The sequence below is a fragment of the Hemicordylus capensis genome, chromosome 3 (genome assembly GCF_027244095.1).
Source record: "Hemicordylus capensis ecotype Gifberg chromosome 3, rHemCap1.1.pri, whole genome shotgun sequence".
NCBI classification, from domain to species: Eukaryota; Metazoa; Chordata; class Lepidosauria; order Squamata; family Cordylidae; genus Hemicordylus; species Hemicordylus capensis.
In genome coordinates this window covers 288,348,403-288,363,072 of record NC_069659.1, presented here as the reverse complement: position 1 = coordinate 288,363,072, position 14,670 = coordinate 288,348,403, and the positions used below count along the sequence as shown (strand labels likewise).

The following is a 14,670-nucleotide window of genomic DNA, read 5'->3' as shown; positions in this document are numbered from 1 at the left end:
TGTTTTAACTTGTTTTATGTTGTTATAAACTGCCAAGACACAAATTTGACAGATAGATAGATAGTAAGTAACATCAGCTTTCATGGACTACTGTCCACTTCATCAGGTACATGAAGTTATCCTTGACTGGCAGGTATATATACAAACATGTGTATAGAGCGGCTGAGGGCAGGGGGAGTCTGTTAGTACTGGAGTCTGGAAATGCGAAACCTAGCCCATGCCAATTATATAGAAGGCTTAAAAGTATAAAAGGTAAGCATAGTGACATTTCACAACAGCTGTAACTGGTGATAACATTGCTAAGAGGAATGCTGTTAAACTAATTTGTGATGTGAGAAAAATCCATTGTGTTGATTCATACCTGAGAGATAAGTTCAAAAGGGAGGGAGAGACAGTCCATAAGAAATTAGCAGCAGTTTAGAAGAAAATGTATTTTGCAATGTGATCACATAGATAGCAGGCTTACTGCTGTCATGCTAAATGCCTGTTCCACTCTACACTCTCATGCTGCTATCATGTTTAAGCTGCCAGGGGTTAAAAGTCATGGATTTTAAGACACAGATTTTCCAGACATAAATAGTTTTCTGAACTGGTAGAAAAGACATCTGGTCTTCAGATTTTATTTCTGTAAACTTTGGAATTCCTATATTCCTTTTCCAAATAAGACCAAGTTCTAAAATGTGGTATCTGAGAATGCAGGATAGTTTCACAGCTTAGCTATTCCTGTTTCTAACAAGTGCCCTTCTCTTAGGCATAGAGTTTTGGACAGCCAAAAGAAGTTTGATAAAGAGGTTCTACTGTCTGGCCGGTGCTTTCAATGCAAGGCAGTGCCAAAATGGAGGAGAATGCCTTTCCATGACAAGTAGCTCCCCTGCTCCATTGCTGGAGCTACAGCTGAATCAAGTAAAAGAGGCTGCAAATATAAGCATACATGCTATCATACTGCACAATGCAACGTGGATGGTAGGAGGAGCTCTGCCCATATTGCAGCATCAGTGTAAATGCCCATTGTTTCCATTGGACATCCTCTTGCACAACAGTATTTGTGCAACGTTACACTGGAGCACAGCTGCCGGGGGAACAACTCTGTTGACGCTGTTTACACTGATACAGCAGTGTGGGTGGAGCTGCTACCACCCATGTTGCATTGTGTGAACAACTTATTTTAAAGTTACCATCAAAACCAATAATACTTATTCAGAGAGAGTACATTTATGACAAACATGTTAATGTAAAATATACCGTTGTGTCTCCATTCAAAAACCTAACATGTGGGACCAAGTTTGCCACCCCACAAGAAAGGCACTTTGCTCCTTCTGTCTCCCACCCCACCCAATCCTTGTATCTGGTCCCACCATTGCTATGGCCTAGTGGGCTAGACTGTGTGAATGAGAGGCTGTAGGTTTTGGAACTGAAGCCCAAGGGCTCAAAGAAGAGCTCTGAAGGGAGACAAATGGGCAAGGAGAGAAATGTCTGCTCCTAGAGATGCTGAATCTCGACTCACTTGAAGATAGTAGTAGATGAGCCCCAGAGGCACAATGACAACTGCAAAGTAAGGTGTCGCCAGGCAGATTATCAGCAGGGTATTGAGAATTCCCAAAAAGCAGTTCAGCCAGGAGCGGAATGACATAGGAATGGTCTCATCCACTGTGAAAATATCCTGCAGGGAAGAGAACAAAAAGAGAGTTTGTGGCACTGTGCTGTATAACCTGAGCCAAGATCAAGAGTGGCCAGAGTGCTTCAACAAGAGTGCTTCAAGACCTAGCCATAGGGAGGGGTGTCACTTTCCAGCCTATCACGTCCAGGTTTATCATTTTCACTATGGGTGGGTCACATGTACGGCAGCACCTGAAGTTGGGACTGTTGGGGGCAGGGGCGGAGCCACCATTGGGCCAACGGGTTCAAAGAACCCGGGCCGGTGGCCAATCAGGAGCCGCAAGAGCGGCCCCGACACGCCCCCCACGTCTGATGTCAGACGCGGGGGTGGTAGTTAGCTCCTGAGCAGGGGCCGCGCGGCCCCTTCGGGAGCTAAACAAAGGCTGGTGCTGCGTTCGCAGCATCAGCCAGGAGCAGCTCTTCCCTGCAAAGGACACCCATTTTCCTAAGGATATTCCACAGCTTTACATGGTCAAGACAATTGAAGGTTTTTCTATAGCCAATAAAGCACATATTGATTTCTTTCTAGTATTCTTTGGCTTTCTCAATTATCCAGTGTGCATCAGCAATGATGTCTCTTGTTCCTCGGCCTTTTCTGAAACCAGCTTGAACATCCAGCATTTCACTTTCCACACAGGGCTCTAATCTGCGTTGGATGATCCTGAGCATTATTTTGCTAGCATGTGAAATTAAGGATATTGTGCGATGGTTTGCACAATCTGTTAGGACTCCTTTCTTTGGTATGGGTATGTAGACTGACCTCTTCCAATCTGTTGGCCACTGTGTTGTTCTCCAGATTTGCTGGCATAGTTTGGTTAGAGCCTTGACTGATTCTTCTTCTGTTGCCTGCCATATTTCTGTAGCTATTCCATCAGTTCCTGTAGCTTTCTGACTTGGTAATGACCGGAGTGCTGATCTAACTTCATCTTCCTGTACTAGAGGTTCTTGCAAGTAGAGAATATCTTCTAAAGTATCTTGGATGTTGACGTCACAGCTGTACAGATTTTCAGTATACTTCCATCTCAGTTTGATCTTCTCAGAATCAGTTACTATCTGTCCTTTGGCATCCCTTAACATACCAGTTCAAGGTTGGAACCTCCCTTTGAGTTCAGAGATCTTTTGGGAAACTTGTCTTGTTTTTCTATGTTTATTTCCATCCTCAAGGTTTTACAGATGTAATTGTAGTACTGCTCCTTGTCTCTTCTAACAGCTTTCTGAAATTACCTATTAAGTTCCTTCCTGAGGTCAGGGGCATAACTATAATAGGGCAAGGGGAGACAGTTGTCTGGGGGGCCCCCAGAGGCAAGTCACATGACTGACTCCCCCAGCCGCGCACCCGCCCGGGCATCCTTCAGTTGTATTCATCCTCCAAAATTGATGTGAGTGTTAAGACCTAGAGCTACCAGAACAGCATGTCTTTGTCTTTCTCTAGTACCATTAAATGAAATGCATCGTCCACAATTTACAAAACCTTTAAAAAAATAGTTTAGGACGATGTTCTATTATTATGGCCCATAGGGTGTGTGTGTGTGTGTGTGTGTGTATTCTTCAGGGAGTGCATTTTAAAATCTTGTCTCTGGGCCCACTCTAACCTTGCTATGCACCTGCCTGAGGTCTTTATCTTTGGCTTCTCTCCTCTTCTTGGCAATTTCCGCCATCTGTTCTGACATCCATTTTGCTTTCTTCTGTTTCTTGGTCTTTGGCAGTCTCTTTTCATATTCATCCTTAACAACTTCTTTGATTTCATTCCACAATTCCTCTGGTTCCCTATCAATGAGGTTCAGAACTTCAAAGCAGTTCCTGATGTTCTCCTTGAAAATGGTGGGTACATTCTCAATGTCATATTGAGGGAGCTGAATAGCTTTGCTTTTCCACTTTAGCTTGACTTGGAACTTGCACATGAGCAGTTCATGATCTGTTCCACAATCAGCCCCCTGCCATGTCTTTGCTCTTATAACTGAGCTTTTCCACCTCCATGCACCTATAATGTAATCAATTTAATTTCTGTGTACTCCACCTGGTGATGTCCATGTATATAGGTGCTGCTTTGATTGTTTGAAGAATGTGTTAGCAATGAAGAGATCATTGGCTTGGCAGAAACGAATCAGTCATTCTCCTGCTTCATTTCTGTTTCCTAGGCCATATAGGCTGACTGTGTTTTCCTCCTTACCTTTTCCAATTTTGGCATTCCAGTCTCCAACCACCAGCATCACATCTTGTTTGCATGTTCTGTCAATTTCAGACTGGACTTGAGCATAAAACTCATCAACTTCCTTTTCTTATGCATCAGTCGTTGGGACATAGACTTGAAGAACTGTCATGTTAAAGGGTTGTCCACAAAATCTAATTGATATCAGTCAGTCACTGACCACATTGTACCCAAGTACTGTCAATTGCTATATCCTTCCTGACTATGAAAGCAACACCGGTCCTTCTTTGGTTTTCATGTCCTGAATAGTAAACGGTATGGTTTTCTGACTGAAAGTGTCCCATTCCAGTCCATTGTAATTCACTGATGCTCAAGATGTCAATCTGCAGGCGATTCATTTCATCTTTCACTGTGTCGAGCTTTCCCATATTCATGCTTCCTACATTCCACGTTCCCACTGTAATTCTGTCTTTGCAGCTTCGGATTTTCTTTTCCCGCATGGCAACATCAGCTGCTAGACATCCAAAAGGCTTTAGTCTAACTGCATCATAAACACCATCGGTACTCTGAGAAATCCTTAGCTCTACCTCAATAGCATGTTGAGTACCATCCGACCTGAGGGGCCCATCATCCAGCACTACATCGACAATCATTCTATTTTGTCTATCCATGTGGTTTTCTTGGTAAAATACAGGAGTGGTTTACCATTGCCTTCTCCTACGTAGTATGAAATGATGCCTTTATCATTGTCACTGAAGTGATTGTCTGCCTCCAGCACCTTCCGATATCGCTGCTGCCCAATATAAGTACCTGCTTGCTTTAGCTAGGCAGCTGGGATGACCTTCGTACTTTGGGTGACCCTACTGGGAGTATATCTCCGAGCGTACTTCGCTCATCCCTCCCAGGAACACCCCCCGCCGGCCACGATGAGGCAGCATAGCAGGACTTGCGGATGTGGGGGGGACCTTCCTATAGGGGCTCTCAATATGCTACAGTTTCAGACAACAGTCCATCTCTCCCAGTCAAATCCTCAGCACAGCCAAAAGGTTTGTGTGGCTTGTGGGTGGCACTTTAGGAATGATTTTGGGGTCCCTGACCCTGACAGGGGCTCACATGACTCACAAAGGATGAGCCATACCTTAGCAAACCTGTTCACAATGCGGCCTGTTGGTGTCGTGTCGAAGAAACTCATGGGCACTCGTAGGATGTTATTGAGCAGCTTCTCATGTAGGACCCGGGAGGCCTGGACAGCACCACGGGCAGCAAGAAGGGCCGCAGCCAGCAGAAAGAGAGCTGGAACAAAAAGATATGCCCTAGTGGAGACCTGATGCACACAGAGATGCTGGCAAGGCCAGCCTTTGTCATTTTGGGGACCTATGCATGTTAACTCAAAAGTCCATCCCCACTTTGTTCAATGGGGATGTGGTGTTTTTGGTTAATTCATTCCTTGATCCAGGCCGACTTTTGAATGGGGCTTTAGTTGCTTGTATTCCAGTCCTGGAGTAGAGGCAGGGCTAACAAACAGCCAGCATCAAGAACACCGAAAAGCAGTCTGTACTTGCCTCTCTGTACAGAATATCTATTTCATTAAGCTATTCCTAATTCCACTCCACTGCCTTGTCCTTGCATACCACAGCTCTTTCCCTTGGATTCGACAGGGTCTTACACTCAATAAAGTATGCACAGGATTACAGTCTAGGTCAGGCTTTCTTAACCTTGGGCCCCCAGATGTGGTTGGACTACAACTCCCATCATCCCCAGACATGGCCTTTGTGGCTGAGGATGATGGGAGTTGTAGTCCAAAAACATCTGGAGGGCCAAGGTTAAGAAACCCTGGCCTAGGTGAAAAATGGCCTGGCTTCACCTACCTTGGTGTTATGCCCTTCTGATATCACTGACTTAATGTACATACAGCTCAGTGCCTTGCTGACCCAAAAGCGAGGTGCCATTTCCATCATCTGAAGACCACAGGCATGCTGCCAGAGAGCCTCTGTAGCTCCTAAGAATAGCATCATGCTCAGCAACAATGCTTTTCATCCAGGCTTTTGGACACTGAGTGGCCCCACTCTCCTTTTTTAGGACATAGCTGTGGTTTTACGTTGATAAGCTGATATAATAATAATAATAATAATAATAATAATTCGATTTCTATACCGCCCTTCCAAAAATGGCTCAGGGCGGTTTACACAGAGAAATAACAAACAAATAAGATGGATCCCTGTCCCCAAAGGGCTCACATTCTAAATAGAAACATAAGATAGACACCAGCAACAGCCACTGGAAGTACTGTGCTGGGGGTGGATAGGGCCAGTTACTCTCCCCCTGCTAAATAAAGAGAATCACCACGGTAAAAGGTGCCTCTTTGCCCAGTTAGCAGGGGTATCACAAAAAAGGATGCCCTGAGCATGATGCACTCTGGTTTTTAATCTACAGTAATTAACTTGGCAGAATCTTTGGAAGAGCGCAAGTTGACATATTCTTCCTACGGCCTCAGAGTAGTACTAGACTCATCTTTACATTAAGAGGCAGGACCCCAAACCTGAGAGCAAACTATGCTGCTGCTGATCAATTCCAGCAACTACAATTCTGCAAGCAAAATCTCTTCTGTCCTTGGGATGGAGGCAGTGGGGTAGACGCCAGCTGCTCTGTGTACCTGGACTGGTTCTATTTTTCAGAGGCTTACCCTGGCTCGTACCCAGCACCCCATAGACTCCGACACGCAGGTCACGTTGGGCAGCTGGGTAGGTCTGGTTCTGGAAAAGTAGAGCGTCATTTGTCCAGTCACTTAGCCACAGGCTGGAGCCAACTGAGGCGGCAGCTTGTCCTACGTAGCCAATGAAGACGCATGTTGAGAGTACCCAGCCAACAGCACTTAAGTACTGCAGATACATAGAGAACTTCACCTGTAGGACAGAGCAGTGTCATCAGCTATACATCATACAGTGGGCTTTACAGTTACATAGGAATAGCTCAGTATTGTCTACATTGACTAGCAGTGGCTCTCCAGGGTTTCAGGCAGGAGTATTTTCTTACCCTACCTGGAGATGCCAGGCAGTGAACCTGGGACCGTCTGCATGCAAAGCAGATGCTCTATCACTAGCTATGACCCTGGAGATGGATGATGTCCCTGCACATGCCATGGTTCTTGAGTGCATAAATAGGCAGGAGCAATCAAGTCACAACATTGGGAAGCTGGAGCTGCTCCATAGAAGGCTATAATGTGCATCAAAGCCCTTAAACTGAGCAGTAGGCGAGGGGCAAAGGAAACGTAAAGAAACACAAATTCCCATTAAAATTCAGGACACTAAGCTAGAGTGTTTTCTCATACTTCTCCCTTGGGGCTAACAAAATGAGTCATCCTTCCTGTTACCTCTGTTCACCACCCAGCTATGTGAAAAGGCTCCTGTAGTCACACTTCTTTCTCTCCGAGATCCATAGTGGTATCTACCCAAGTTATGGGACAGAAGAGCATATTTTGACCTTCCCTCTTACCTTGCCAGTTTCCATGGCCTCCTTCTCAATCAGTCTCTGCCCCTTCAGCTCCTCTACTGGCTTCTTTTCCAGATTGCCTTGATGGACCTTCTTAAGAGACATGTTACTGCTGGTGCTGAGGCTGAAACAGGAGATCCACAGTGAGGGACAAAGTGCCTATAGTCTTCCTCCTCTGAAACAGCCTGGCCCTCTCCTGCCCTTTACCTGCACAATGTTTCCCATGCTAGTACAGTGTTCTGCCCCACCTTGCCCCATATTAGTCTACTTTGCTCTTCTCAGCTCAATAGAAGTGGCTGAGATCAGCAAGGCTGCACAAGATTCTCGAAGGAAGCTCAGAGCCCCAAAGAGAAAGCCATTGCAGAACTGTGGGATCAAGTCAAGGCCAGGATGATACCAGAACACAAGAAGAGTCCTCTGCAGAGTATCAGCTATGCACAGAGGTTCTGGGCCAGCAAGCCTGAGTGTGCTAACAGGGCAAATGTGTGGCAGGTGATGTGATGGGTCTGAGTGGGTTTACTGCCTGGGAAAACAGGCTAGAAAATGAGCTGTTATAGACAGGTCCCTAGAAAGGAATACACAACACATTTCCTTAGAAATGCAAGCTTTTGAGGGGGACCCTTGTGCATGCTGGATTCCCAGATGTTGATGACTACAACTCCCAACATGCCCAGCTGCAGTGGCCTTTGGCTGGGGATTACAGGAGCTGTAGTCAACAACTACATGGTGTAGTGGTTAGAGTGCTGGACTCGGACCATGGAGACAAATCCCCATTTAGCCATGATACTAGCTGGTGACTCTGGGCCAGTCACTTCTCTCTCAGCCTAACCTACTTGACAGGGTAGTTGTGAGGAGAAACTTAAGTATGTAGTACACTGCTCGGAGCTCCTTGGAGGAAGAGCAGGATATAAAATGTAGATAACAACAACAACAACTGGGAATCCCTCTTACAGGCAACAGTGCTGTCTCCCTCTACCTGGATCCCAAGGCCTAGCTCAGACAACGTAGACAAATGTTCTGAAAGAAAGCGATGGATAAAATAGAGCGAGACATGGGAATGGAAAGGCAGGGGCTAAAAGGAAATGGAATTGACATGGAAGTCCACAGGGAAGAGAACTGGGAATAGAATAGTCATGGGGTCTGTGTTCAGCCCTGACCTGCGGCAGAAGTCTTTTCGATGGACACAGGCCTCAGTCTTCTGGGTCATGGTCACCACATCAGCTGGCACCTCTTCTGTTCCAGGTGCAGGGTCTCCGTCCAGTTCAGGCTCCTCATCCATCCCCACTGAAAAGGTTAAGGAGAGCAGAATATTATGGACATCAGGATTGAGGGGTTTGTTTATTCATGTATTTATTTATTGTTAGATTTCTATATTGCCTTTCATTACAATAATCTCAAGGTGATTTACAATAAACTTAAAAAACAACATAATACTATTAAACAGTTAAAACAATACAAACATTATAAATAAGCATATTATAATAAACATATATTATTTGGGTGATGAGCCACCACCATATTAGGGCCACACCCACTCCCACAAGGTGCACTTAATCTCCCTGCTATTCAAAATGAAATTCTTGAGACATGGAAGTTATATGTCATGTTACTGCACCATCTTAGCATGACTCACTCCAAAACAAGTAAAGGTGAATTCTGGAAGGTCATTTTGATCCCATATGCTCTGGTGCTAATTACCTGTGACTTCCTCTTCCGGTATTGTTTCCTGCTGGCTCCCGTAAGTATTGAGCAGCTGAGCAAATGGCCCGCCATTAGCCAGCAAGGTGCTGTAAGAACCCTGTTCTGACACGGCACCAGCCACCAGCATCACAATGTTATTCACACGAGCCAGGAAACTTAGGTTGTGAGTCACGAGGATACGTGTCTGTGGAAGAAATCAACATATCAACTTCTGGGAATAGTGTCAAGATAGTGCCCATGTCAGCCATGTTACACCTTGGACTGATGTCACTAAATAAACAACATGGCAAAAGGGCACCCCACCCACGCAATGGCCTCTCCTTAATAAAGGGCCCCCTTTTCCAAACCCATATGCATTTTTCTGAGTTCTGCTTCTGCATACTTTGACAATCAGCACCCCATCCAAATGGCTACTCATCTAAGACATATCCTTGAAACTCCTCCCAGAGGGCACCATATCCATTCACCCATCCTCCAAATCTTGCCACCCACATTCTCCCCAGTGGGTCATTTTTACATATGATCACCATGCAACAGGGGCCTTGGGATATTCAAGGGCTCACCTTATGCCGCAACAGCCCCTCTGGCCCCAGCACTTGGTCAAAAATGTGTCGTCCAACGTGGGAATCCACAGCTGAGAGGGGATCATCCAGCAAGCAGATATCTGCATTGCTGTACACAGCTCTAGCCAGGCTGACACGTTGCTTCTGGCCTCCACTCAGGTTAATGCCCTGCAGAAGAGAGCAGCCTCTGAGCACCTTCTATGGGTCAACACATGGGAACAGCCTGAACTACAGTTCCTCTGGTCAGTTGTGGCAGAATCTGGCTTCCCTAAAGCGTTTAGCTTATTCCACTGTCATCAGTCAATATAGCCCTGCTCAAATTCATTAGCACATGACAGTATAAGCTATCATACTCCACAGTGACACACCCTTACCCATGCCCTGGCCCCTCCCCACATCTGGGGGGAAAAAGCCCTATCAGATGTCCTAGACAGCTGAACTCACACCTCAGTAACTGAGGCTGGAGAACTGGCTAGAAATGGGGGAATTGGACTTTTGCTCCTCTTTTGCGAAATAAGAGGGGGGCAGATACCTCAAAACCAGGAGGGGCAGTGGTTTTCCAGACAGGTGGAAACCTATTCAAACCAACCTCTATTACAGGCTTGTAAACAGTCACTTGCCTGTTCACCTGGGGGCAAATAAGAATTACCTCCAGGTGACCAGGAAGGGAAGGTTCTGTAAATCCTGCTAACTTGGTAAAGAGGCACCTTTTAACGTGGTGATTCTCTTTATTTAGCAGGGGGAGAGTAACTGGCCCTACCCACACCCAGCACAGTACTTCCAGTGACTGTTGCTGGTGTCTATCTTATGTTTCATTTTAGATTGTGAGCCCTTTGGGGACAGGGTTCCATCTTATTTATTTATGATTTCTCTGTGTAAACCGCCCTGAACCATCTTTGGAAGGGTGGTATAGAAATCAAATTAATAATAATAATAAATCAGAAGACAGTTCGTTCTTTTAATTTTCTTTCAGCTTGTGCTATAAAAGGCCAACTCATGTGTGGATGCATATACTGTTAACTTTAACCCAAAGTATCCCACGTTTCCTACCTGCACCCAGGTAGGGTGTCACCTGTTTCTCCTGCCATAAAACCTCACTGAGCCGTAGGTGGTCAGGAGAGTCTCCCAGCCTCCTTGTACCATCTCATCCTCCTGGATTACCACCCACCTGCCCCTTCTGCCATTGAACCCCGAGTTGATACCTTCTCCCCAATCTCAGTGAGGTCTCTTCCTGGAAGCAGCTGCAGATCTGGAAGGAGGGCACAAGCCTCAAGCACCTGCTGGTATCGGACTTCATCCAGGGGTAATCCAAACAGGATGTTGTCCTTCAGTGTGGCATTCTGGATCCATGCTTGCTGAGGAACGTATGCTACGGAGCCCTGAAGAAGAAGCAGAAACCATCTAGAAAATCAAAATAGTACTTGGGCAATTTTCTTTAGGAAAATGGAAATCCGAGAACATCTCATTGTTCTCATGAGAAACCTATACACACGACAGGGAGCCACAGTCCAGACGGAACATGGAGAACAGACTGGTTCCAGATCAGCAAAGGAGTAAGACAAGGCTGTCTACTTTCTCCTTATTTATTCAACTTATATGCTGAACATATACTGAGAGAAGCTGGATTGGAAGAAGATGAGCATGGTTTTAAAGGTGGAGGAAGAAACATCAATAACTTACGCTACACTGATGACACCACTCTGATAGCTGAGAATGCAGATGATCTCCAAGCTCTAGTAATGAAAGTCATGGAGCACAGTGAAAAAATGGGACTACAGTTAAATGTAAAGACTAAACTAATGATAGCGGGTACAGCAACCAGTCTCAGAATTCATAATGAAGATATTGAAGTGGTGGATAGCTCCTGCCTTTTAGGATCAACCGTCAACAGTAAAGGATCCAGCAGTCAAGAACTACACTTGGTAGGGTTACAATGAAGGCCTTGGAAAGGAGATTTAGATGTCGTGACGTGTCTACACCTACAAAGATTAGGATCGTTCAGACAATGTTTTTTTCCGTGACACTCTATGGATGGGAATGTTGGATTCTGAAGAAGCAAGATAGAAAAAGCATTGACACTTTTGAACTTTGGTGCTGGAGAAGACTTTTGAGGATACCATGGACAGCCAAGAAAACAAACAGATGGATCCTAGAACAAATCAATCCAGAATTTTCACTTGAGGCACAAATGACCAGGCTCAAACTATCATACTTCAGACTCATTATGCGAAGATCCAGATCCCTTGAGAAGTCCATAATGCAGGGGAAAGTTGAAGGAAAGAGAAGAAGAGGACGGCCAGCAGCAAGGTGGATGGACTTGATTACGACAGCAATGAATGCGCCACTGAGAGACCTAAAAGGCCAAGCTGAAGACATCATCCTGGATTGAATCTATCTATGTGGTTGCTAAGAGTCAACATCAACTTGACAGCACTTAATCAATCAATCAATCAATCAATCAATCAATCAATCAAATGGGCAAGGCTGTAAAGTCTGGAGCTGATTGGCGTAGTGGAGGGAAGCAGATGATCTATATGATAGAGAGCACCTCATGCATGAAGAAGATGGTTCTCTAAAACAAGGAATTTGAGCTAACATTAAGCTCACATGTGCCCTTATACTGAGTCTGACTATTGGTTCATCTAACTCATTATTGCCTACACTGAATGGCAGTGGTTTCTCCAAGGTTTCAGGAAGACGTCTTTCCTTGTCCTGCCTGGAGATGCCAAGGACTGAACCTGGGCCCTTCTACTGGTTGTGTGCACGGAACCGGTGCCTGCCGGTTCAAAGGCCAGGGGGATAACATTAAGGACTGGGGAGGGTGCACTCCACCCCCGCCCCCGCCATGTTTTCCCTGCCAAACAGCAGAGAGTTTGAATATCTGTGATGCTGGTGAAGGCTACAGGACAGACTCAAAGAGCTGTGCTAGCAGAATCACAAAAAGGGGGAACATATGGTTTTGTCCTCACCCTGTCCTAAATGATAGGGAACTCCAGGGAGTCTTTGGGTGAATTTCTTTTTGAGGAAGGGATCATATATATTTATTTGCATATATTTGTAATAATAATGTTTATTTACAAATCTACAGGTTGAAAAGATATTATGGGGGTGCATAAACAATCATGCAGGTTGCCATATTCGTAGCAACATCAGCACCTTGAAGCCCTAAAAAAGTTTCTCCTGAAAAAACTCTTAGCCACTCTTCAAGGCAGTGACCATCTCAAAACTGCTATCCCAGTCCTTCTCACACACTCTGCCAGACCAGGTTAAAATGGTTTTCAGTCTCCTGGGCAGATGAATATGATTAAGATTCCAAGCTAGTCCAGAAATAAAGATGAGTTTAGTACCACTCTGAGGCCTTAGGATGATAAAGCAGCATATATGTCTAATAAAGAAAAATAATGGCCCTAGATTGTGGACCAAGCTTGAGAAGATCGTGCATTTTAAAAAAAGGATGGCTTAGCCATGTGAATTTTCTGTAGTTTCGTTCCATCACATAGTGTGACATCTTCCACTCCCTCCATGCCACCACCACCCCACCTTCTCGTACAGCAGCCTCACCTGAATATTGATGTGCCCTTTAACGTTCTCCATCTCACCCAACATGGCTGACACCAACGAGGATTTCCCTGATCCCACAGGCCCCACTACAGCCACCAGATGCCCATGTGGAATTTTCAGGTTTATGCTGCAGGGGGAAAGGAGTATGCAGATCTATGCCAGGCAATGGCTGGAGGCATGTGAATGGAAGTAATCCCCAGTCCTGGGGAGAGGGCCAGCTCCAGGTTTCAGGAAGCCTCTCAGCAAATGGCCCTCCAGGGGACCCCTGCAACCTGGGTGAGCCTTGAGAGAGTTGTTCCATCACCACCACATGAAGACTATGGGTACAGAGGTGGTCTGAGGGATCAGTAGTGGGTCTTTGTAAGGGCCCTGGATCCTTAGCAGCTGCCTACCAGTGCTGACCCCTGGGCCTATAGGGAACAACTCTCCCCAATGACAGAATCAGTGCTCATCACCTTTTCCTGCCTAGCCCAATAGGTTAGCAAATAGGAAGGGAGCCGCCACCCTTCTCTGAAACAAAGGACCACATGTCACCCATAGGCCCCTCCCCCACAAATGCAGCCATTCTGGTGTGTGGCAACTCACTCTCTAATTGTGGCATCAGAATCTCGTTCCCAGGCAAAGGAGGCATCAGAGAATTGCAAAGCAAAGGCTGGGAGAGAAAGACAGAGAGCAGTTATAACCAAAGGCAGAGGACGGACAACTCCAGCCCAGTCTCAGGACACAAACCACACCCACCACACTCTTTCATCAGCCTTCTGCAGTCACTCCAGAACTCTGTCTGCTCTGAACTTAGCCCCAACCCTACCCTTCAGTTACCAGGGCTGGGCTCATGCCATATGGCCGAGGTGTCCAGGTCCTCACTGCCCAGGTATCGCTCCAGCCGCTCTGTAGACACACTGACCTGTAAGAGGTGGAGGTAAAGTCAGGGTGGGCTTGCTTGGTATCCTCCCCTTGGCTGCAATGGGCTCAGGCTTCCCCCCTTTCCCTGTATGATACAGCATAAGCCTGCTCACCTGCACCAGGGAGGACAGCACCATTGGCAGCATGGCAAGGGGGAAGCGCAGCACATTGAAGAGAGAGATTGCCGTGAAGGCTTTCTGTGCATCCAAGACATGGCTCTCGTCCACCATCACATACACTGCAAATGCTACCACAGAGACCTGGGGAATCAAGAGTCATTCTGGTGAGGCTTGACTTCAACACTGGAGGGAGCGGGCAGAAGGAACTAAAATGGTACATGACTGTGCCAGGCACATTGAGCACCTAAGCTGCTGCTGGTGCTTGTGGAAAAGGATGAAGCTGTGCTCTTTCCCAGGAGGAACACACCTTGAAAGAGGTTTAGAGCTGCCAAGATTGACCCTCTTTCACAAACCTGTACTAAGAATAGCCCTGCTGGATCAGGCCCAAGGCCCATCTAGTCCAGCATCCTGTTCCACACAGTGGCCCGCCAGATGCCACTGGAAGTCTACAGGCAGGAGTTGAGGGCATGCCCTCTCTCCTGCTGTTACTGAGGCTAGATGTGGCCCATTGCCACCAGACAAGCTCCAA

General features: G+C 46.2%; 1 protein-coding gene across 2 annotated transcripts in view; it reads right to left on the bottom strand.

Annotated features, from left to right (window-relative positions):
• ABCC2 (ATP binding cassette subfamily C member 2) overlaps positions 1–14,670 on the bottom strand; it is a 49,577-nt gene that overhangs the window by 14,543 nt on the left and 20,364 nt on the right. For both annotated transcript variants that reach the window (XM_053309793.1, XM_053309794.1), the window contains 12 exons: positions 14,136–14,282; positions 13,939–14,023; positions 13,705–13,771; positions 13,120–13,246; positions 10,761–10,937; positions 9,559–9,726; positions 8,993–9,179; positions 8,452–8,578; positions 7,298–7,418; positions 6,489–6,708; positions 4,944–5,098; positions 1,505–1,660 (listed from right to left, as the gene is read on the bottom strand). In XM_053309793.1, the coding sequence (XP_053165768.1) occupies positions 1,505–1,660; positions 4,944–5,098; positions 6,489–6,708; positions 7,298–7,418; positions 8,452–8,578; positions 8,993–9,179; positions 9,559–9,726; positions 10,761–10,937; positions 13,120–13,246; positions 13,705–13,771; positions 13,939–14,023; positions 14,136–14,282 (1,737 nt within the window). The remainder of the gene's footprint in view (positions 1–1,504; positions 1,661–4,943; positions 5,099–6,488; positions 6,709–7,297; positions 7,419–8,451; positions 8,579–8,992; positions 9,180–9,558; positions 9,727–10,760; positions 10,938–13,119; positions 13,247–13,704; positions 13,772–13,938; positions 14,024–14,135; positions 14,283–14,670) is intronic.